This window comes from Platalea leucorodia (genome assembly GCF_965183815.1).
Source record: "Platalea leucorodia genome assembly, chromosome: 1".
NCBI classification, from domain to species: Eukaryota; Metazoa; Chordata; class Aves; order Pelecaniformes; family Threskiornithidae; genus Platalea; species Platalea leucorodia.
In genome coordinates, this window is record NC_138823.1 from 93,905,301 (window position 1) to 93,928,811 (window position 23,511).

General features: G+C 38.2%; 1 protein-coding gene across 4 annotated transcripts; it reads left to right on the top strand.

Moving 5' to 3' along the window:
* The first annotated feature begins 44 nt into the window (after nucleotides 1-44).
* Nucleotides 45-22,705, top strand: PRP4K (pre-mRNA processing factor kinase PRP4K). Of its 4 annotated transcripts, none has more exons than XR_014227840.1 (16): nucleotides 45-155; nucleotides 4,041-5,234; nucleotides 8,233-8,406; nucleotides 8,666-8,821; nucleotides 9,557-9,638; nucleotides 10,706-10,916; nucleotides 13,402-13,475; nucleotides 14,939-15,029; nucleotides 15,407-15,554; nucleotides 16,808-16,945; nucleotides 18,143-18,296; nucleotides 19,283-19,397; nucleotides 19,908-20,059; nucleotides 20,535-20,621; nucleotides 21,358-22,146; nucleotides 22,660-22,705. XR_014227840.1 is itself a non-coding variant. In XM_082308397.1 (15 exons), the coding sequence occupies exons 1-15, from the start codon at nucleotides 118-120 to the stop codon at nucleotides 21,559-21,561; spliced, it is 3,018 nt and encodes a 1,005-aa protein (XP_082164523.1). In that variant the 5' UTR covers nucleotides 45-117; the 3' UTR covers nucleotides 21,562-22,705. The 4 variants fall into 4 exon arrangements, 2 of the variants coding, with proteins under 2 accessions (XP_082164523.1, XP_082164524.1); XR_014227841.1 differs by having other exon boundaries at nucleotides 21,358-21,635; nucleotides 22,012-22,705; XM_082308397.1 differs by having other exon boundaries at nucleotides 21,358-22,705.
* Nucleotides 22,706-23,511: the final 806 nt, after the last annotated feature.

Consider the following 23,511-nt stretch of genomic DNA (forward strand, 5'->3'; position numbering starts at 1 on the left):
CCGGCGGCCGGTTGCCCCCGCCTCAACCCGCCCCCCCGGCTCCCCGCGGCGCCTCCGTGCGCGTGCGCCGCGGCCCCGCGTCTCCCCAGCGGCAGCGAAGGAGTTTGGAAGTTCAAAATGGCCGCCGCGGCGGAGCCCGAGCTGCGAGCGCCCGAGTAAGAGACCGGCTGGGGTGGGGGGGGCGGCTCCTCGCCATGGCGCCTCGGGGAGGGAGGGAAGCGAAGAGGAAGTGAGGGGAGGGGGACGAGAAGCGGCCCGGGTGGAGATGGCGAGGGAGGAGGAGGAGGGAGGTGGGGGAAGGCGGCCGCTCCGGGGCAGAGGGGTTGCTATAGGAGCCGCTCGCCGGCCGCCCCGCCGTGAGGCGGCCCAGCGGGGCCGGGGCGGGGGAGCCGCCGCCCGGGGACCGGGGCGGGGGGGGGGGGGGGGGGCAGGAGGCCGCGAGCCGGGCGCGCGCGAGGCGGCCCGCTGCGGGCGGGGGGAGGGGAAGCGGAGCCGGGACCGGCGGGCGCGTGTCCTCAGTTCCGCGTGCGCCTTCCCGCCACAGGGGGGTGGGGGGGCGCCGGCGCTGCCCCCCTCCCCCCCCCCGCCCGCCCTGCTCCCGCTCCGGCGCCGCCTGCCCCTCCCCGGGGAAGCGGGTCTGCCGCCGCGGGGGGATCCTCTCCCTCCGCCTGCTTGCGAGGCCGCTGCCCTCCCGGGCCGGGCGGGGGCCCGGCGGCGCGCAGAGCTCGGGCATCCCTGAGGCGAAGGCGGCGGGCCGGTGCTCCCCGGGATCCCCCCCCGCCCCGCGGGCCGCGGCTCTCCGTCCGAGCAGGGCGAGGGGGAGCCGGGCCAGCGGCTGCCTCGGGGCTGCCCCTCCGCCTGCCGCCGAGCCGCTGCCCGCCCTGCGGCGAGCCCACCTTCCCCCGAGTCCCGGGCGCTCTCGCGTTATAAAAAGTGCCTGCGCTGGTGGAAGCAAAAAGCGATTTGTTGCCGCCAGCCCCTCCTTCCAGCCCTCGACATGACTGGCAACTCCCGGCTCCCGTGGGGAAGCGAAGATCGAGCTGCCACCTCCCCGCCGGAGCGTTTTCCTGGCACCCCGGTTAGCATCCTGAGGGCTAGGTTTGTCGACGCTCAGGAGCCCGTAAACACTTTCTTCTCTAGAACTTTTGCCCGGAGTTGACAACCTAATGCTTATTTTATCCCTCCTGTTCACTATACAAATGTTTTATCTATCTATATAAACTGCTTCCTCTGTTTTTTCTTCCCTTAAAAAGTAGCGGTTTGAGGTTTGTTGTTAATCGTAAAACAGGTGAGGAAAAGCAGTGGGGGTACATGTGAACCACGTAAAATGCGTGAGCACACGAAGAAGAGTGTTCAGTATTGTATAGAGAAACATAACTAAGAGTAATAAGATAAAAACTGCCGATAGGAAGCCTGAATGTAGGAAAAGATGGGTGAAATCTCCTTGCAAATCTTCATGAACTTCCTATCGTTCTTCCCCTTGAAGTAAAAAGTAAGAAAAAGTGGGGCTATAACAAGATCATTTCACAATTCCTCCCTGTTTAGAGCCATTGCCACCTAAATGTGTAGATAGCAATCTGCCTCATCACCTTCTGAAATCTTCTTTCTCATCCATGTTGTTATACCTCCGAAGCATTTGAATGAAGTAAAAGCTTATCCATGTTTTGTTGGAATTGCTTGAAATAAAGAGATTCCTGTACATGAAGAAACTCTGAAATATTTAATTTATATTTAATAGTCATTTCATAGTTGAGGTACAAATGCAAAGAAAGCTGGCAGTCGTATTAGCAGTCTGTAGTGGCCTGAGATAACTGCTGTGGTGCTGTATCTCAGCTGGCGCCTCTGCTACCAGCTTGCTTTTACAGAATGTAAGGTGAGGTTATTACATAACATTAAAATACATGCAATAACAAATAACTTCCTTATAGATTTTAGTGGCGCTTTCTGCTATTAAGAGAAGGAAGACTTATCTGGAGCAGCTTGAACGGATGTGATTTTTGTTGTTCTGTAATATTTTTATAATGCATTGAAGTACAATTAATGTGTTAATCGGGGTCTTGTACACCGTCCTCTATCTGACTAAAAGAAATCTCAAAAGATCCATCGTTCCCTTAAAATTTTCCTCATGACATGTGTCTGCCCTTTAACCAACTTATGTCATTGACATACTTGCTCTGAATTGCATATCCAGGTTGAAAAAGTTTTATATTTAATACCTTTTCCTTCTTTTTCATGTCTTTTGTACCAAATGCAACATGGAGCAAGCTTATTTTAGGGCGGTTTGTGCTTTTTCTTCCCGATATTCTGTTGTCATAATGGTGTGGAGTGTCAGGAGGAAGCAATTAAGAAAAACACCCTTCTTTCTATATGGTTTGAGTAAGCAGAAGTAGTGGGAAAGATGTAGAAGAAAAAGCATACAGCATTCTGACTTAAGTCTCTGAATATTGCATATTTTTAACTCAAACTATTTGTTCCCTTAGGGAGTTTCTCATTTCAGATCACTAAAGTGTTAATGGTTTTAGCAAATAGTTTTAGTGTATGTAGCAGAAAAGTCTGGATTATTTACTACTACTAGAATTTGCATTAACTCCAGCAGGAGAGAATCAGTAACTGTGCGCTGTTTGAAGATTCTGTCCTTAATTAGGAAGATGCTAACTGAATTTATAGTGAAGTGCCATCCTTCAGGCCTGGCTGAGAATACCTCTGTCTGATTTATTTATTCTATTGGATCACTGACCGTATTCTTCAGAAACATCTGTCATCTGAAACTAGTAGAGTTTGGAAGATATCTCTACATTTCTGTGTACATCCCACCACCACTCCTGACCATCATGTTTAGGGAATTTCTTCTCAATGAATGAGGCTTGAGATACAAAAAGAGCTATATTTAAGTTATTAAAGTGTTAGCTAATAAATTCCCAAACTGTAGTTTAGATGGGGTGAGTTTGTAGAAAGGTGAACGCTGGCACTTATAATATCTGGCAACAGATTTCAAAAGGCAAATATCCATCTTGCCACAGAGTAACTTAGTTGATGTTCTGAAGGAGATCAGGAGATATTTGCTAAACACTGTAAAACATCTATTGGTAAGCCAGCTTCAGCTTCGAAGGAAGATAATATAAGTGCATGCATAACGTCAGGACTAAATTTTATAATTTTTGAAGTTATTAAGTACACTATTTAAATTGCTTGTTGCTGTGACTAGCTAACTGATTATTTTTTTTTTTTTTAGAAGGAACACTGTACATTATTATTTTAATAACCTGCTGTAGACTTATTTTCTACTTTTTTGGCCAATGCCGTTTTACAGGTCTAAAGATTACCGCTTTTCTTGGGAAGCTGATAGACTGCTGTGTGTTATCATAAAGTTTTTCTGAAATTATGCTTCCTTAACTTATTCTGTTCCTCAGTAGCGTTCCCTGTATTGCATAAATAATAGAAATGCATGATAAGAACAGTTCTTGATTTTCTAGCAGGTTTGTATACTTACAGAAGGAAACGGGAGTTAAGAGAATCAGTCGGCTCTGCGTGAGATTTTGCAAGGTGGTTTCATTAGGTGGTCAGCGTCATGCCTTGAAATAAGTTTTGATCTTTGGAGCACAACTGTGTTCTGTTCTGCCATTTGAAAATACTTTTAAAAGGCATAGCTTGGTTTAGGCATCGGAGTGGAGCAGTGAATAAGATAGATGATGGACTGACAGGATGCATAAATACGCAGCACTGTTATATGCGGTTAACAGATATTGTCAGGACTGAACCTAAAAGCATAAGCATTGATTTCACCCAGAGGTTTTGTTTTGTTAGTGCATTTGCTATATCTTCCTTCCGTAGTATTTCTTTTTGCAGTCATAGCTGTCTGTTCGTGAGGAAGTGTGCCTGCTGTTATAACTTAGTTATGTTAGTCGTACATTTTTAATTCTCCCAAAGGTAGGTAATTAAATGCCAGTTAGTTTCTATCATAAAAAAGACTGTCAGCTTAACACAAGATTAAGGACTGCGGTGAGTTGATAGTACTGATCTGTAGTTTTTCTTTTTTGCAGGGTTGAGGATGCTGATGCATCTGAGAAAAGTGTAAATGAAGAAAATGGGGAAGTATCAGAGGCAGACCAACCTCAGAACAAGCACAGCCGACACAAAAAAAAGAAACACAAACACCGAAGTAAACACAAGAAACATAAACATTCTTCAGAAGAAGATAAGGACAAAAAACATAAACACAGACACAAACATAAGAAACATAAACGAAAAGAGGTAGCTGATACCTCTGACAAAGAAGATGGACCAGCTAAAAGAACTAAAATTGATTTTTTAGCTCCTCTGGAAGACTTGGAGAAACAAAGAGCATTATTGAAAGCTGAACTTGAAAACGAGTTAATGGAAGGAAAAGTCCAATCTGGGATGGGATTAATATTACAAGGTTATGAGTCAGGATCCGAAGAAGAGGGGGAGATTAATGAAAAAGTGCGAAATGGAACGAGACCGACAGCTAAGTCAAACACTAAGGGGAAATTGGAACCTGTGGACAATAAAACTAGTTCCAAGAAAGGAAGCAAGAGTGAATCAAAAGAAAGGACTAGGCACAGATCTGACAAAAAGAAAGGCAAGGTAGGAGTTGATGGAATCAAAGAGAAGACAACTAGAAGCAAGTCAAAAGAGAGAAGGAAATCCAAAAGCCCTTATAAGAGAAGTAAGTCTCAAGATCAGACAAGGAAATCTAGGTCTCCAATGCTTAAAAGGCGATCTCAGGAGAAAAACAGAAAGTCTAAATCTCCCCCAGAGGATAGAAATAAGGCCGATGATAAAAGTAAATCAAGAGATCGCAGGAAGTCGCCAGTTGTAAATGAAAACAAAAGCAGAGATCGTGGCAGAAAATCTAAATCTCCAACAGAACTAAGGAGCAAATCCAAAGATAGAAGATCACGGTCCAAAGATAGAAAACCTAGGAGATCAGAGACTGACAAAGAAAAAAAGCCAATTAAATCTCCTTCTAAAGATGCTTCTTCAGGGAAAGAAAACAGGTCCCCTAGACGACCTGGCCGTAGCCCAAAAGGAAGAAGCTTATCTCCCAAACAACGTGAAAAGTCAAGAAGAAGCAGATCCCCTCTCTTCAATGATCGTAGATCTAAGCAGAGTAAATCCCCCTCTCGAACCCGGTCTCCGGTTAGAAGAGTGAGGAGTAGATCTGCAGAAAGGAAAAGAAGAGAATCAGAAAGGAGGCGTCTTTCTTCTCCCAGGTAACTTACAGATGTCATGAACCATCACAAAAATACATTACAGGATTAACTATCTTCTAGTTCAATGTTTATCTCTGGTGTTTTTTGTTTTTTTTCCTTCTGAAAATAGTATTATAAAGGTAAACAGATGGTGCATTATATTATAAGCTTACTTTGTATGTATTCAGTTTTTAAAAAATACTCTCCCCAGCTGTCAGACATGCAAATTTAGCTTTGGTTGTTAAAGTGCTGAGTTATCTGCTGCTCACACCATTAGCGGGAACAAGTTTTGTAGCTCAGGTTCTCCTTTTTGTCACTCGCTTGGATTCAGAATTTGGCTTCTATTTTGTTTCTTAGTTAATAGTTCTGTTGCTTTCGGGAATTTCTGTGGAGTGAGAGTCCCCTCCACTCTTACATATCAGTGTTGGCTAACAGTGGGTAATTAACCCCTTTTCCCCCTCAGAAAAAAAACTTAATGATAGAGTCAACATGTGTGAATGTAAGCAAATCTTTTGTATCAAGATGTCCTTCTCACAGTAATCTTTTTCTTAAAAATATTTTGTATTTTTCATTTACTAGAGGTATGGTAGTGTTGCTTCGTTATTGGTCTGTTGTATATCACTACTGTATTTTGCATACACTTAAAGGAGAAAGACTGAGATCTTTTAAATGTATCTTTAGTCTTGGCATTTTTTAAAAAGACAATTTAGCTATGAAAGCAGTTACCTTGAAATTTAATATAAACCATGAGACAATAATTACTAGCGTCTCCTTCTCTGAAGCTGATAAGGCCTGGATGGTTAAGTTCCCAAGCAGAGAGCAACATAAGTGTATACATTTTTGGAATTTAATTCATGAAATGTAAGAAATTTAACAGGCAGAAGAGTTCAGCGTTACTTTTGGATAACAAATAATTTAAAACTTTATCATGGGGTTTAGCTTCACCCACTCTGAGAATTAAGAACAAAGAAGTACAGATTTAAAACCATGTATTGGAGCCAGAAAGATCTAGCTTAGTAAATAAGCACCTAATAAATGTGGAAGTCTTTCTGCCTGCATCACTGAAGGTCACTCTGTTTTCAAGTATGGGCTGTCTTCTACAGGTGCATTATCAGCTTATTTGTCTGTACTACTGCTTAGCAATACTGCAGGTACTTTGGAGGATGGCCCCAGTGGTGTTAACCATGTTAAGCAAGTATTGTCAACACTAGCAGTTTATCTGACTGCTCTCTGGTGAATCAGGAATGTGTTGGCACAACCACTAAGTTTCTTTGACATAGTATTTGACTTTTCTTCCGTAGCATTTTGCATCTTTCAGTTTTCATTTCTCATGACAGCTTGCATTGCAGACAGTTTGAATTAGTTGTCTAGACGCTATTTCAAGTGATGCATGTGTCTAGAATTTTGCTATCAAATTCATACTTCTGTCACACGTGGTAAGCAGCATGTGAGCGGGGGACTACGAAGAAATATTTTCTGCTCGAAGTGCTTGCAAATCAGCAGGAATAATCTTTCTTTGTGGAACTTCCTGAACTAACTCCAACTATGTTGGAGTTTTAACTACCTGTAATTACTCAGGCTGCTGGAGAATTTCAGGAGCTTTAATGAACAGTTTTAACCAAAAATTCCCAGTAGTTTTATTTTTCATGTTTGTTTCCAGTGTTCTAATCATGTAAGAGACTTCTCAGGTCTTTGACTGAAGTTACTCATTATATGATGTTACTGTGAATTCTTAATAGGCTTCTGCTTTTTATCTCATCCTTGGAATCCCTGAACTGATTTACTTTTTTTACAGATATTTTGATTGGGTTTTGGCAGTACAACCACTTTGTTAGCCAGGAAGCCTGGGACTGTCAGTTCATCCTGTGACTTTTTTTGTAGTGGGCTAAAGGGATCAGCCTGCTCCAGCATTTGAGTCTGCAGTAGTTTCTTGTAGAAACTACCTGTACTTCCGCATGGGCATAAATTTTCCTTCTGTCCCACTGTTTACTATTTTGCATCAGTTCTGCATGCATAGTCATTATACAGAGCTAAGGCAACTGAAGTTGATATAACAGTCTCAAAACAAACAAAAAACCATTACACAATGGGTGGAATTAATCTTTCAAACCCAAGAGATTTTGTTCATTGATGAGAGAGAACACCTGAAATAACTTGTCCCAATTTGATTTAAAAAAAATAAAAAGGGGGGGGCGGGGGTGAGGAAGAAAGAGGGTAGCAACACTTTCTTTGAACAATGGTGTGGAAATATTTTCCAAGAATTTCTGTTGCAGCCTCCTTAGAATAGTTGTTAAATATTTTTGACTCTATCCTTTCCAATTTTTGATTGATGTCTTGCTGTTGTGGAATACAATTAAGCTTCTTAATGTAGTTGTCCCCTCAAGGATTTTTTTCTTGAATAATTGTGAATCTGTGTAGACAAGAATAGTATATAGTGTCAAACTTGAATTATTTTTTAATTTGAGAAGGGTTAGTTTACATGTTAATTAAGAATTTTAGTTTTCGGCTGCTGTATTAGAATGTGTGAAATGTTGAAGCCGTCCAGTTCTAGTGCCCAAATTGAAACAGACATTAAAGTCATCGCTGTGGAGTAGTGTGGTCCTAAATTTCAATACTGTGTTGTGAAGTTGCTGAGAAAATCCTCAATAATTAGTTTTGAGGTTTTATTTATTGTTTATATACAGTTTCTGGTAAACATGAAAACAGGCTGCTATTTATATAAGATGTAAACACAAGCTTTGTTTTAAAACCTGTCTTAGCTTTGTGGTAGTAATCCACACAGCTGTTTCCAGAGCTGTCCTGAACTAGACCTACGTATGGGCACGTATTTCCGAGGGTGGGGAGACACACACAGGAAGGGCAGCCAGCTCTGCAGCATACTTATCCATCCCTCCCTCAGAAGGCCATCTGGTGGCCCCTCACCTGCAGTAAGGTTTTAAAGTGAGCTTTTAGAGGGAATTGTGATTTTTGTTTTCAGCTTGCTCCTGATTTTACTACCATTCTCTTCCTCTATTTTAAGAACACGGACCAGAGATGATATTTTGTCTAGACGTGAAAGATCAAAAGATGTTAGCCCACCCAGTAGATGGTCACCATCCAGAAGAAGGTCTCGGTCCCCCATTAGAAGGAGGTCTCGTTCCCCCCTTCGACGTAGCCGATCTCCAAGAAGGCGGAGTAGGTCTCCTCGGAGGAGGTAAAGACACACTGCATTTTTTGATATATTTTGTAAAATATTACTAAAAGAATAAAGATTGCTATCTTATGTGTAAAAAGATGATGCATTTTTTGTCCACATTTATGTGTGCTAGCATAGTTGAATTCATTTTGTCCTCCATGAATTCATTTGTTTTGTTACTTGGAGTCATTATGTGCCTTTATGTTTTATGAATGCATTTTCCTCCTTTCTTCAAAAGACCAAACCAAACCAAAAACCCAAACCCCTTTGTTACCAGGGATAGAGGCCGAAGAAGTAGATCTCGCCTTAGAAGGAGGTCCAGGTCACGTGGTGGCCATAGACGAAGGAGCAGAAGCAAAGTTAAAGAAGACAAATTTAAAGGTAGTCTCTCTGAGGGTATGAAAGCTGAACAGGAGTCTTCATCAGATGAAAAGTAAGAATTGATTTCTAACTTGCGCTGGTTATCTAAAAATACAGATCCAATGATACAGAGAACGAACTAACGTTTATCTTCATGGTGTAGTTTTTGGGTTGTCACCTAAAACCTTAATCATGCTGTAGTACTTGGGATCTTGTCAAATTACCGTTGGGATGATCTGGAAAACTTTGGAGTATGCAAGAAATATCAAGACCTGTTGGCTAGTGGGCAGACCTGAGGGGATGATATGTTGTTTGGTTTCTAAATTCAACTTGGTCTTGCGAAAATATTTGCTCTGTTTCCTCAAGCTTATTGCTTGAGAAAAAACTGTAACAGCTGAAAGGACTAATTCCTATCTGCAATTTGTTTTTATATTTGCTAAATATCTACTTAATCCAATTGCACAAGAGTATGCATTCTTAATCAAATTATCAAGGAAGAATGATGTTGGAATGAAAATGAACAAGTGGGGTTTTTTTGGTTTTTCTCTTCAAAAGCAGTTACTGTTAATTGTTTGCAGTTAAAAATTAAACACTCAAAGTCCCAATGAGATACCAAAAGATAAATTTTCTCTGTAAGGAGATGTAAATATACACACTGGGATTTAATACACCTTTGCTTTCTGAGTCATTTGAACAGCTATTGTTTAATATATTGTGTGCTTTCTATGCTGAAGAACTGCATTAGGTAAAATTCAGTAGACAATCTTATGTTTATGATGTTATATAAAAAGTAATTACATTTTTATAGTCTTGAAGACTTTGATTTGGAAGAAGAGGATGAGGAAGCAGAGATAAGACAAAGAAGATTACAACGGCAAGCAATTGTTCAGGTACACGGTTATATTATCGTGTGGGTTACAGAAACTAATTTTATGCTTTTAGTGTAAAATGTTGTGATAAAGGAAGGCTCAGCCTATTACTACATTACAATAGTAATTCCTATTACTATATTTTTTCCAATTAATTTGTTGTAAATGTTAGTTAAACTTTACACTTATGTTGTAACAGCATTGCTTTTAAGACAGAAGCAACTCTTCTGTGAGTCATTTTTGTGTTATGGTTAAACGTTCTCTGACAGTCCTATGACATGTTGAAAATGTTCTTCAATTATCTTAATCTGTAGGTTTTCTTTGTAGCTGTATTATTGATATCATAATGTCAATGTAGCATTAAGTTACATATCAGTTAACTGGTCAGTTTGTTTCAAGTAGAAGTTGTCCTTGTCCATTTCCAAATCTTCATAAAGCCACTGACATGGGTTCTGTCTTCATGAAAGTAGATAATGTGTTCAGTTGCACGTGTGAGTTCCCATGAACTTCTTATTCCTGCTAAGAAGGTAACAGTAGTGGCAGGTGACGTGTGACTGAGGCCCCTGAAAGGGAGCTGTGGCCAAAGGGGATGTAATTCTACAGCACAAGTTGGGTATCCTTTTTTAAAGTTGGGATTTGGCACACAGTTAGAACGTAGTAAGCAAAATGCTGTAGCATATTTACTTAATATTTAGTTATAAAAACACTGGTTGTAATGTGCTGCTTATTTCACTACTTGTGTGCCAGAATGGTTTAGTTAAATTAATTAGATAAATCTCTTGGCACTGACATTTTGTCACACACAACAAAATAGTTAATCTTCAATAAAAATCACTTTTTATAGAAATGTAAAAGCCTAAAGGATGAATTTTTCAGTCTTCTTTTTATGGTCTGGGCTGTGGTGCCTTGTAGCAAAACAAGTTTTCAAAAGCTGTATCCCATTTGCAAAAAATCTGTTGCCATTAGAGATGTAGGTGATGATGAGAGCAAAGCTTAAAGTTTAGCACAAACCATTGAAGAGCGAGTACAAAAATGTTTAAATTGTGATAAGCTGTGATGGTGAGATTAATAATTAAATTTCTTTTTAGAAATACAAAGGCCAGACGGAAGACAGTAATATATCTGTACCATCTGAACCAAGCAGTCCTCAAAGTAGTACGCGTAGTCGCTCCAATTCGCCAGACGACATCCTAGAAAGAGTAGCTGCTGATGTTAAGGAGTATGAACGGGAAAATGTGGACACATTTGAGGCATCAGTAAAAGCCAAGCACAACCTCATGACAGTTGAACAGAACAACGGTAAGAATCTGAAGTCTCACTGTATAGTGCAATTTATGAAAGCTTCACTCTTAAGCAGAGCACTTCCAAAGAGACATTTTGCTTAGTTTCCTTATAGACTTCCAGACTTGGAAGTAGGTGGACTTTTTGGACAGAATTTGAGAATGTTTCCACGAATATTATGGTACTTAAAACATAACATTAAAATAAAGCTTGCTTGTTGAGGAGGATGATGCGGATGGAAGATGCTCTCTGTATTTCTAAACAACACAATTCATGCTATAAATTTGGAAGAGTGAATAACGATGTCTGTCTTTATAGTTAAGAATCACCCTTTTTAACTTCCAAATTTTTCTTTTCACTTATGCATGTTGTTTTCTTAGAACCTTAATATAGTCGTAGTCTTTACTTTGGGGTAGGTTGGAAACCATGCCCCTTTTGTCCCTTTTTTTGGTCAAAGCGACTGCGTTAGAAGAATGTAGGTGGGTCTGTAGTTCTTTAGACTGATTAAGGCTTTTGAGAGTCATTGCTAGTAAGTCCATTCCGGTGGCATAACTTCTTGCTGAAGAAATGCCTATTTCCTCCTCTTCCTCCCTGCACATAATCTAGTGTGCAACAATACTGAAATGAAATACATCTTGATATAAAACCTGCCTTGCGCCTGCTGGGCCAAGAGGAACGTAAAATATTGAAAATCTGCCTTTGTTTTTTTTTTTTTGTTCTTTTGACGGTGGATTACTGTACGTCTTCCAAGTAGCGAAAAGATGTGACTAGTTTCCGTGTGGTCATACTGGAGCTAGTTTTAACTACTTCAGTTTCTCTTTACAGTTTAATTGCAACAGCGCGCTGTGCAACAAGGGCTGCGAAACCTGCCCAACCCCTCAGGCAATGGTTGGACAGTTAGCTTGCATTTTGTGTCATGTGCTGGATGTATCCCTGGGGGCTAAATATGCTATGTTCTAGTGGATGCTTCTCTTTGAAGTAATGAAGCTGCATCTCTTTGGGACTGGTGTACTGCTCTGTAGTTTGTCCTGGGGTTCCCTCGAGCAGAATGTTTTCGGATTAGTTCCTTCCGCCTACATTGCAGGAGAACATCTTATGCACTTTTCCTTTATTTGCATAGCACAGGTTTAGACTTAGTGTTCTTACATGTAACAGAAGATGCCTTTTTCCTTTTTTGTCAGAGGCATGTAGTGCTTTCTAATTTTGTCCACTAAAGTATATGAAAATATAACTGTTAACTACATAGACATTTTTAAGATATGAAAAAGATGAGTTTTAAAACCAGATCAGTTACACTCAAATCTGGGATTTTTCGTATATTGGTAGGATTCTGGGGTGGAGGTGGCTATAACAACAGATGGAAGCAGTGGATCATCTTTCTTTGTAAGAGCCATTTTTTATTTATATCCTGACCTCATATAGAGGCAGGATAGTAAGTTGCTAAGGAACTAGTTAATAACTCATTGTAGCCCAGTGCAAGTGTGAGTAACTGGAACTAACGAAAATTTGAGGAAGTTGCTGGAAGGGTCTCTGTCTTGAGACAATGGTGTAACCTGTCTCCCCATAGTGTCAGGTGACGGGTCTATGCCGTGAAACAATGGTGTCAGCATGCTGGATGAGAGTTTTTGATGCTGTCAAAAGATTTCAGTCTAGTTCTTTTGTATGAAAGTGGTTGGCTGCATGCGTCATGAGACCTGAAGCACCTGAGGTTAACCATTTATTTTTCTCCATTGATTAATACCCTGAAGGGAGTGTCTGTGATTTACCATGGTCATGAAGGGATGCTACCATAACGTGTGTTATGAAATGGTTTGAAGTTTACTTGCTTTCACTAACATGTATTTAATTTATATTTCTTTGCTTTTATCTTATCAACCAAGTAAAATGTCTTTGGGACTTTAAAGATGATTAAAAGGTGAGAAAGGGATAATCTTGCCCACATCAAAAATGTTTCTCTTAAACATAATAGTTAACATAGTCAGACTAAAAGCTACACACGAGGTCCTTTTTGACAGGGTTGAAGAAAACATTTTCCAAAGAAACAACTTCTGGGCTTTACAACCTTTTTTTTTTTTTTTTTTTTTTAGTAAAATACCTTGTGATTATCAGAAAAGCATGAACTTGTATATTGAAAATGTGTCTGTTTTTTTATATATATGCACAGTCATTTTATATTTCTTTTTATACACTTATATAGTCATTATCTGTAGGGATCATGTAAGTATGTACTTCTTGCTTTCTGCCATGTGAATTATTTGAAAGCCATTATACTTAATTTTTCAAGGAGGTGTACATTTTTGAGCACTTTGAAGAACTTATCCAGTCTGAGTTTTGTATTTCTAGACTGTAAAATGTTATTTGCTAGAAACAATAGAGCTACCTGTTTGCCAGCGTTACTGATCTTAGATTATATTGTAAAGATACCAAGTCAGGAATTACACTGCTAACAGAGTTATTAGTTTGTTGTCTTTTTCATGTTGAGTAATCTAAATTTCATTGTTAGGTTCAGCTCAGAAGAAACTGCTAGCTCCTGATATGTTCACAGAATCAGACGATATGTTCGCTGCATACTTTGATGTAGGTAATTCTTGGAGATGAATTGTATTTTTTTTTTTTTGCTTAATTTTTGTTAGTTACTGTCACTTGAGTGACACGCGACTTTGATTTGTAAAAATATGTGTAACTGAGTGGATAGTATATTCTGAATCTTTTGATCAGCCAAGGCAGACAAAGGAGTTCTTAATTAATATTTCAGTGAAAGAAAACCTGCTGAAATTAGTCTGAGTTTTACCAGAGTAAGCAATTGGGGAATTCACCTGTTGTTTGAATAGAACCTATAACAGCACACAGTTTGTAAGTTACACTTCATGTTGCCATGCTGCACTGTTCTAAATATGTGCTTTTTTCAGAGGTTCATTTATGGTTAATTAAAAAGTGTTTATGTAAGATATTTTAATTTGATAATGATGCCGTGTTGGAGTAACACGGTGGTTTGTTTGGTGGGTGTGGGGTTTGGGGTTTGGTTGGTTGGTTTTTTTTTGGATGAAGAGGTGCATTTCCTGGTTTTACTTTTGCACTATTCCGGCAGCTTTTCTCTGAATGTGCTGAAGTGGCCTGCAAATCTTGACAGTCCAGTGACTAGTTTTGAGACTTTTCTTGCTGTTCTCTGTAAATCTACCTCATTGTTGCTGATGCACAACACTGAGAAATAAGTCAAGACAACTTTCTTCTTAACTTGGACATTCTCCAGTTAATTTTGGTTTATGGCGGACATAATCCATTAGTTATGACAGAAGCATTGGGGTGACAAAAGGCTGCCATGGTGTCACTCTAGTAACACTGGTAATTAAAAAAAAAAAAAAATCAAACCCCCTTTGGCCTGGAAAAAGATAAATACTTGTAGGATTGGGGGGGGGGGGGTGCTTTTAAAAATTTGAAAGTTACAAGTAGGGGTTTAAATGGCTTGTAAGGGAGCAGTTCTCCCCTCCATAAACTGTTACTCAATTGAAGATATTCTTTACTACTCATAGATTTGAATTTGTGATAATGTATTGCCAAATCTGTTAAGAGATGTCAACAGCAATTGCAGTAATTTTATGATCGTAAGTATGATAGTATGAAATCTGTGAAGTGGCATTGAATGAACAGAAATTCAAGGCTTAAACAGTTACATTTTCCCTGCAAATTGCTAAACTTTATTACTACAAACATACTGCAAGTAAAAAGTCTTATTCAGATGGTCCAAAATGTGCATGCTAACATGACTTGTATAAATTTCTTGTGGGTGTTAATTGAACCTTTGTCTGTTTATGTTTAATAATAGTTCAAGAGTTGGCTGTTCCCATCCTCTTTCCTTGCATCAGTCTTTAGATACCAGTATGTAAATAGCATTTTGTGTTCAGTAGTTTCTCTCTCCTACAAGATAAGTGTGTTTGTACTGTGGAGAGGAACAGTGTTTTGGTAGGAAAAAAGGGCTTTTGATAAGTAAACGTCAAGGAAAAACAAAGAGCACACAAGCAAACTGTTACTTTTTATTTCAGAGTGCTCGTCTAAGGGCTGCTGGGTTTGGAAAAGACTTCAAAGAAAACCCCAATCTCAGGGATAACTGGACTGATGCGGAAGGCTATTACCGTAAGTTGTATTTGTCGATTTGCAAGGGCAGCTAGAATGAGGGCGCTGATTGGAAAAGATCCTCACATAAAAAGTACTGAACCGTTATTCTGATGTGAATGCACCACAGTGCCCTCACTGAGTGTGTACTGTGATGGATGGAATGAGCATGCAGGTTTTAACTTCGGTTATGAAAAGGCTCCAGACCTGCAGAATCACATCTTGTTCCCCATAATTTCCACAAAGCTAGGCGACGTAAAACATGGTACACCACGAAATTAAGTGGTTATGCCATTTATCCTGTTTTTCTGAATTATACAGAATGGTTTATTTTTCATGAAAAGTTTCACTATGTATGTGACTCATAACTCTTTAAATTGCTTGATTTTATCCTTCAGGTGTTAATATAGGTGAAGTTCTAGATAAACGTTACAATGTCTATGGTTACACTGGTCAGGGAGTCTTCAGTAACGTAGTGCGAGCCAGGGACATGGCAAGAGCAAACCAAGAAGTAGCGGTTAAAATCATCAGGAATAATGAACTTATGTAAGTAATGTTTTTGTTTAATAATAATAAAGCACATGTAACAGTTGGAAGTTTTTCATGATGTGATTTGAATCTCCCTTTGTTTCAAGTGAAGTAACAGATTACAGCTGTGATTCCTGCCTTTTCTGCTAATATGAGCCAGATAATGGGAAGCGCTTGAGGACTATGTATCCACACTTCTTTACAGCTATCACAGGAGAAGGGTACTTGCATTTTCATCAGGCACTTTCTCATTTGCAAAACCGCAGGGAACAGTGGTAGCAAGAAACTAGGTTACAGTTAATTATGAGGCCTGCCCAGCCCTAAAAAGTTTTGAGATGGGAGTCGCAGACTGAGAAAATTTTGTTTTGATGGACCAAATCGATATGGCAGGCTATGGGTTGGATCCTAATCGGTCATCTGCAACTTACAAAAAGACCTCCACACATTAATTATTTTTGTATGTTCTCTATGTGTTTGCATGTACATAAGATACATAAAAAGGGATGGGACTCTCCCTGTTGAAATAAAAAAAATTTTGAGGTCTTTCCGAATGAGTGAACATGAACAAGTATGATCTATTAAACTACGATATGTGAGGACTTGTCTATAATATTAATTTTCAGTATCTGCTGCAGTATTTCTACAGACATGTATTATGTCCTCTTCCATTAAAGACAACTTAAATGAAAATCTTTTCCATGCGTTTTACCTTGGAAGTTTTAAAAATTGTCTTGCTTTGTGTGTACCTGGGTTATTTTGAGTTATATGAGTAGGTATCTAGAAAAGTTGTTTTAAAAAAAAGGGAGGGGTGATAAGCTATTTCAATTTGGTATGTTATATAGATAATCAGTTTGGGCGTGTATTTGACTCTATAGTCAGATTAGCTTAAAACTTTTTTTAATAATGTATATGGTTAACTACTCTTTTTTTAAGAACTAAACTTCTCAAGTGAGTTTTGTTTGAAACCAAACTGTTGTTTTACAGCAGGAAATCTAATTTTAGCTTTACGTGCGACTAGGAGGGAGGAGGAAAGGATAAGTAGGTTACAAAGGCACAGGGAAGATCAAAGAATTAAACTAACCCAATGTGTAGGCACTGACAGCAAACCACTGTTGTGATTTTTTTTTTTTTTTTTAAGCTGTGGTACTTTAAGTAATGACAAGACACTTCTCATTTCCTCATAATTATAACTGTGCAAGTGAGTGTCTAGATTTTAAAAAAGTATTAGAATTTCACTCATTTTGTTTTCTAATCATATTTCATGTTTTCAGGCAAAAAACTGGCCTAAAAGAACTGGAATTTTTGAAGAAGCTCAATGATGCAGATCCCGATGACAAGTTTCATTGTCTGCGGTTGTTCAGGCATTTCTACCACAAACAACATCTCTGTCTGGTATTTGAGCCACTCAGGTAAGATGACAAATGTTAGAGTTCTCTGTAAAAAGTATAGTACTACTGAGTGATCTTTACCTACCTGTCTGGTTTTGCCTATTGTTTTGATACCTTGTTCTATAGCCAAGATTCAAGAATGCAGGGAACTTAAAAAAAAAAATCTGGAAGCACAAATCCACAGACTACTGAACTACTTCTGATTTACTTAAATCATCATTGTGAACTTTCTTCCTGGGCAATATTTGAAACAAAATAATGTATTATTAAAGATGGTTCATCTCACCAGTGCTGCTCTTAATGATTTGTGCGTGTGTGTCACAATATTTTTGTTAGTTTTCATAATTCTTTATTTTAAGGGTTTGGATTAAGAATGCATTCCCAGAGAGGTTCAGCAAATTCTGTGTATTCTCTGAAGAGTACATATGTAACAACAGCCTAAGGAAGAAAATTGTTATAGTGCTTTCTTCGCATGCTCACTTTTTCTTGAAATAATTAGGCTCTTTTGACAGGTTAATTGTAGACGCTTTTATGATAGATCTGGATATATTAATTGCCTTAGTTCCTGCTTAGAGATATCAGTTGTTCATATCCTAAATTTTCTGTGTATGTCATATTTTAATTTTTGCCATATTTGAGGTGAAGATAAGTTTTATGCTGAAGCAATGCAAATTTTATGAAATTACTACTATATTTTCATTAATAAGCCATACAACGCATTGTTTTCTTGTGCTGCACTCTCTCTTTATAACTCACTTGTACATTATTTATATGCAGTGATATTCTTGTCCTGGAATTGTGGTATTTTTATCTGCTGTTTAAGTCATCAAAAAAATCACCTCCTCAACTTGCATCTTTTGCGTACTTCCTTTTTTATTTATTTCTTCAGAAAACGAGTACAAAGACGGTACAGTTGTTAGGAAAATGCCGTTCATGTGCAAATAAATCCTCTCAAATTAATCTTGATTAAAAATATGTTCTGACCTAAATAAGTCCAGTCTAGTAAGTAATTATACAGTACAGGATAGATCTGATTGACGGGCATTCTTGTTTCGTTGCTGTAGCTAACAGAGGAGCATGTATGTTAAGTTCAATGCAGCTTTTCTCCAAAAACGTCTAAAGCTAACTAGTTTTGTCAAGTTTGTCTTACAGTTTAGGAGGCCACTATATATTTCTTTGTTAAGCTCTTTTCTATTCTTTCTCCCTTTCTTTTAATAGTATGAATTTACGAGAGGTGTTGAAAAAGTATGGGAAAGATGTTGGACTCCATATTAAAGCTGTGCGTTCCTACAGCCAGCAGTTGTTCCTGGCTTTAAAACTTCTTAAAAGATGCAATATCCTACATGCAGATATTAAACCAGATAATATTTTGGTAAGTACTAAATACTTGAAACTTATTTTGCACAGTCTGTAGTGTAAAATTAAGTATTTGAAATGAGTATCATTCTGTTAATTTAGGTGAAGTGAAAATTTACTTTAATTGAAAACATTAAAGGTTCATGTTTTGATAGAAAATGCTATCATGGTATAAATAGTAAGAAAGAAATGTAATACAGCATTTAAATAAAATCTTTTCTTTAGTACAGTCTTTCTCAAACAAACCTGCACCCACTTGTATCTTTCTAGAAAGCAGATCTTCCACAGTATGACAGTATCCTTTTTTAGGAGAAATCTTAAGGACTTTTTCCATCAGTAGTTGAAGAATGTTCTTGCTTTCTGGAAAATGGAAGTAGGTTGATTGAGTCTGGATGGAGATTTTGTTTATGTGAATGAGATAATGGGAAAAAGTCCTTAATGCCTTTTTTTTTCTTTTCTGTTTCCATTAAAGATTCTGGTTAGCAGAGAGCGAGAGCTACATCAGAGTAATCAAGCATGTTTCCTTTGGTTTTCTTGGTGGTCATTCCTGTGACAAACTCAGATTTTTTTTATTGTAAATAAAACGTTCTCTTCTTGCCATCACAGCAGTAAAATTGACTATGTAAGCGTGAGATACATGAATAATACGCTGTTTTATGAGTGGTACTCTGGATACTAGAGTTGGAAGTCTAAACTGATACAATTTCAGTATCTGGAATGAAATCCAGGTCCACCAAGGATGTTTTGGTAAGGGAAAAGTACATGAAACTGACCTTTTTTGTATTTTGTAGGATCTGAAGACATTAACTCTCACTTTCAATTTAACAAGGTTTTACAGTTTCCTTAGAACACAGAGAGGAGGGATTGAAATATGGGAAGAACTTGCAGTTTAAAGGCTGAATGTTTTTCTTATCTCTGACTTAAATATGTTGTTACTTTCACAGTGCTGTTGGTAATTCTGTCTACAAATAGTGCTAATGGATATTTGTGTTTAACTTTCAGGTGAATGAGTCCAAAACGATATTAAAGCTTTGCGATTTTGGATCAGCTTCGCATGTTGCAGACAATGACATCACACCATATCTAGTTAGTAGATTTTATCGAGCTCCAGAAATCAGTAAGTACATTTGGATTGGCTACATGTATCTTCAGGAGTAGCTGGATATACCAGTACTAGCAAATGAGAATTTGACTTGAATTTACTGTCTGTTTGGTCTTAGCAAAACATCACTCTGGAAATACGATGGCAGTCAAAAATTCAGGCTTTGAAAGCATGCTTGTGTGACTCTTCCTGTAGGTTGGTGGTCAGCTCAGTGAGGACAGGGAGAAGTCATTCTGATTGGTTATAGTTATGTTTTAACTTAGAGGTATTGTTCCGACTCCTTGGTTTTTTACTAGCTTAGTTCATGCTGATTAGTTTGGCTGTTAGGTAAAAATCGCCCTTTCTGAAATAGGGATACGGTAAAAGTTAAAAGGCTTGCATCCTTCTTTTATGGTGATGTCTTATTCCTAAGAGGAGGAGCACCCATACAGTTTACAAATGAGAATTTTTTCATCTGTCTGGTTTTGCGATATTGTATCGTTCAAGGCTGCCTTTATGGAATTAACTGGACTTGCTCTGTTTCAGTTATAGGAAAAATCTATGACTATGGTATAGATATGTGGTCTGTAGGCTGCACATTATATGAACTTTATACAGGAAAAATACTCTTTCCTGGCAAAACCAATAACCATATGTTGAAACTAGCCATGGATCTCAAAGGAAAGATGCCAAACAAGGTAAGAAAAATAAGTATATGATTTTTAATTAATACGTGAAACTACCATAATGAACAGTAGAACATACTTTTCTTTTTTCTCCCTGAATTCTGTTTCTTATCATATACATCTTCTCTTAACAGCGAGTAAATATCAGACATCGCTCTGACTGTATAGTTTATATTGATTTAAAATCTTATGAAGTGAAAGTATACAGCTTCTTTTTCATAGACTAAGTATAAAGTGAAAGCAGAAACCTTCTAAGCACTGACCTGAAAAAAATTACGTAAGTCAATGGAAGATACTGTGTCCTTTCTCAGCTGGTTTGAACTGTATTTTTCTATTCAATCTAGACATTTCTTACTGTCCTTTTGATATATTTTTCATTAGTATTAAATTATCCATGTTGAGATAAATTAGTAGACATTGATGTTAATTGGGGCATTTGTAAGACACAGAACTTGCCTGAAACTCTTGCTTCTCCCTCGTTTTTCAGATGATTCGAAAAGGTGTGTTCAAAGATCAGCACTTTGATCAAAATCTCAACTTTATGTATATAGAAGTAGATAAAGTGACAGAAAGGGTAAGTCCTTAATGTGTCGATTAACCTATTGCTTTTTTCCAAGCTTTCCTACTGTTATGGTCTTTCAAACGTATCTTGACATCTTAACTAAAAATAAGATTCTATAGACTATTAGAATGTCCTTCTGCAGCTAAAAATAAGATTTTATAAACTATTAGAATGTCCTTTTGCAGCAGTATGGACAGGTTACATAGTTATAAACTGGCAACAGAGATGTTTCCTGCGATTTGGGAACGTGTTTAAGAGAAAGCTAAGTTTAATCTTGGTAGGTACACAGGGTATCTCCACGTAATCTATCCATACCTTACTAATAAAAAAAATTCTGCCTTCATTTTAGAGAAGGATGTCCAACTTCAGTATGACGTGCTCATGTTGTAGGAGGTCACTGTTACTTTCGGTATCATTTTAACATAGCATATTTGTCAAGAATCGCAGAATTAGCGGTCAGATATGGGAACTTTCCGCCTGGAACTTCGATGTTCTCAGTGAACTGGGATGTTAGGTTCGTGTATGCAGCTGCTGTTGGCGAAAGATGCAGCCTGGCCTACCCCCGACAGCGTTATTTCTGCTCTTTTCCTTTGCCCACGTGAGGATTTATGAGGCCATATGATGACAAAGGGCATCGCTCATCCGATAGGAGAACCCTGCAGAAAAGTTGCTGCTGAAACTCTGTAAAAGGGAGAGGGGGTTTGTGCGTTACTGCTGTTCTACAAGGTTGCCATTTTTGTATTTGTAGGAGAAAGTTACTGTTATGAGCACCATTAATCCAACCAAGGACCTGTTAGCAGACTTGATTGGGTGCCAACGACTCCCTGAAGACCAGCGTAAAAAAGTACACCAGCTAAAGGACTTGTTGGACCAGATTCTAATGTTAGACCCAGCCAAACGGATTAGCATCAACCAGGCTCTGCAGCACGCCTTCATCCAGGAAAAAATTTAAACCAGATGAAGAAGTTCAAAGGGTTTGAGTAATTAAGATACAAAGACTGAAGAAATTTCACAGCAGTTATTAATGTATATAAACATAAATATTTCCCCTGCAAAGTTGAGGAAGAAATGATACATTTGAATTAACATCAAGGCTGATATTTCTTTTAGAAATGTTAGAGTAATTCTGTTTTGTGTCTTATGTGAAAATTTTCACTGTAGAACTGTTTTAATTGCCAAGACTGCACAGAAGTACAATGCTAATGTATATGGTTGCAGTTCGTATATATTATAAAAAGAAAAAAGCATCTGTTATAAAAAAAAAAAAAAAAAAAAAAAAAAAGGAAAGAAAAAAAAAAGAGCAGTAATACTGGGTGGTTGATTTGTTTTTAGCAGACTTGGCTTCATTTTTGTCTTTAAAAAATGGCCAGCATAAATGCTGTTTATATTCACATTTTCCTAGGTGTGTGTGTGCAGGCCACAGCAGCATGCCCTTGGTGTAGTCAGTGCCGAAGGGGGTCTGTTCCTTCTTGAGCCTGCCCGCAGGGATGGTCTCCTCTTTTAAAGCAGGTTGTGTACAACTTTCAGTACACTGAAGGTAAGCTAACCCATCAACATCACCGGTGTTTAAGCTGTTATTTTACTGGAACAACTGACAAATGAGAGACAATAGCATTGTGGCAGAATTCCCTGCATGTTTGATAAATGATCTTGTTTTATTTTCTGGCATTGCAACCGTGGCATAGTTACAGCTTCTGTTCTGTTCATCACATTTAAAATTTTGAGAGTGCGCACTTGATGGATAGAGCGCCTTCAGTGTACTGTTTCTTATTACTTTAATTTTTTTAATCAACTTGCTATAGACTTTGTATACATTTTGTTAAATACAGTTCACTATGACATAGAACCAATACTTACAGACGAGTTTTCATTTAGTAATTACATATGTTGGGATCTCATTCGAAAGACCTTATATCTAAAGGATAGATAGACAACATAATGAAATTTTTAACTATTTGTATGTCATTTTGAAAGTGTACTGCTTTATGCTAAAAGTGTTTCATTTGTTCATTGTTTTCATTATTTGTGATCATGTTGTCTTTCAATACAGGCATAAACCTTCCACTCTTGAACAAAGCAGCTGCTTTTTAAAAGCGGTAATTGCTTCTTTACCTTTTATTTCTTTTGTAAATGAAGCTTTTCTTTAAGAAATGTGACTTTAAAGTGTTGTCTCTTGCATAAAACAGTTGACACTTACTTATTGTAAAGTGAAGATTGTTCTGCTGCATGTAAAGTGGACCATGCAGATTTCTGTATGTTTTCAGTATGCATCATTAGATAATAAAGTCTTTTGTGAACAAGGCATTTGTAGCCCTTTTTAAAAGAATCTGTCTTCAGTGATGGTAAATCAGGTAATTCGTAAGAACCACCCCTGCATTTCCTATTAATCATTAAATTAAAGGGATTATTAAACGTTATGATCTTTGGGAGAGCTGTAGGCTATGTTAATTAGATATATAATTATCACTGCTTAAACAAAAGCAAAGCAAAAAAACCCTACAGATAGTGTCTGTCTGCTTTCATTGTAATGAAATTATTCCTGTAGGACATGGAATTAAGTTCAGGCTTTAACTAATGTTTGTGCTGTTTTTCTCACTTTTCCTTTTGATGGTGCTGAAAGAGAAAAAGGAAAGCGAGTCACAGGCCACTCAACGCCTACTCCATGGGTCTGATTTGCTGAGACACCAACTTCACCTTCCTAACAAGGTTATTTCTGACAGCATGTGTAGATAAACATTTAGCAACAAGTTAAAACGGCTTGAAACATTTGAGTTGGTTATACAGCGTGAGGAAACGAGAGTCAAACTTTTCAGGTCCATACTGCTGTTTTAATGTTCTCTCTGGCAATATTGAGAAGTTCATCTTTTCATTTTTATTAATCTATTCTGAAAAGCTGTGAAAA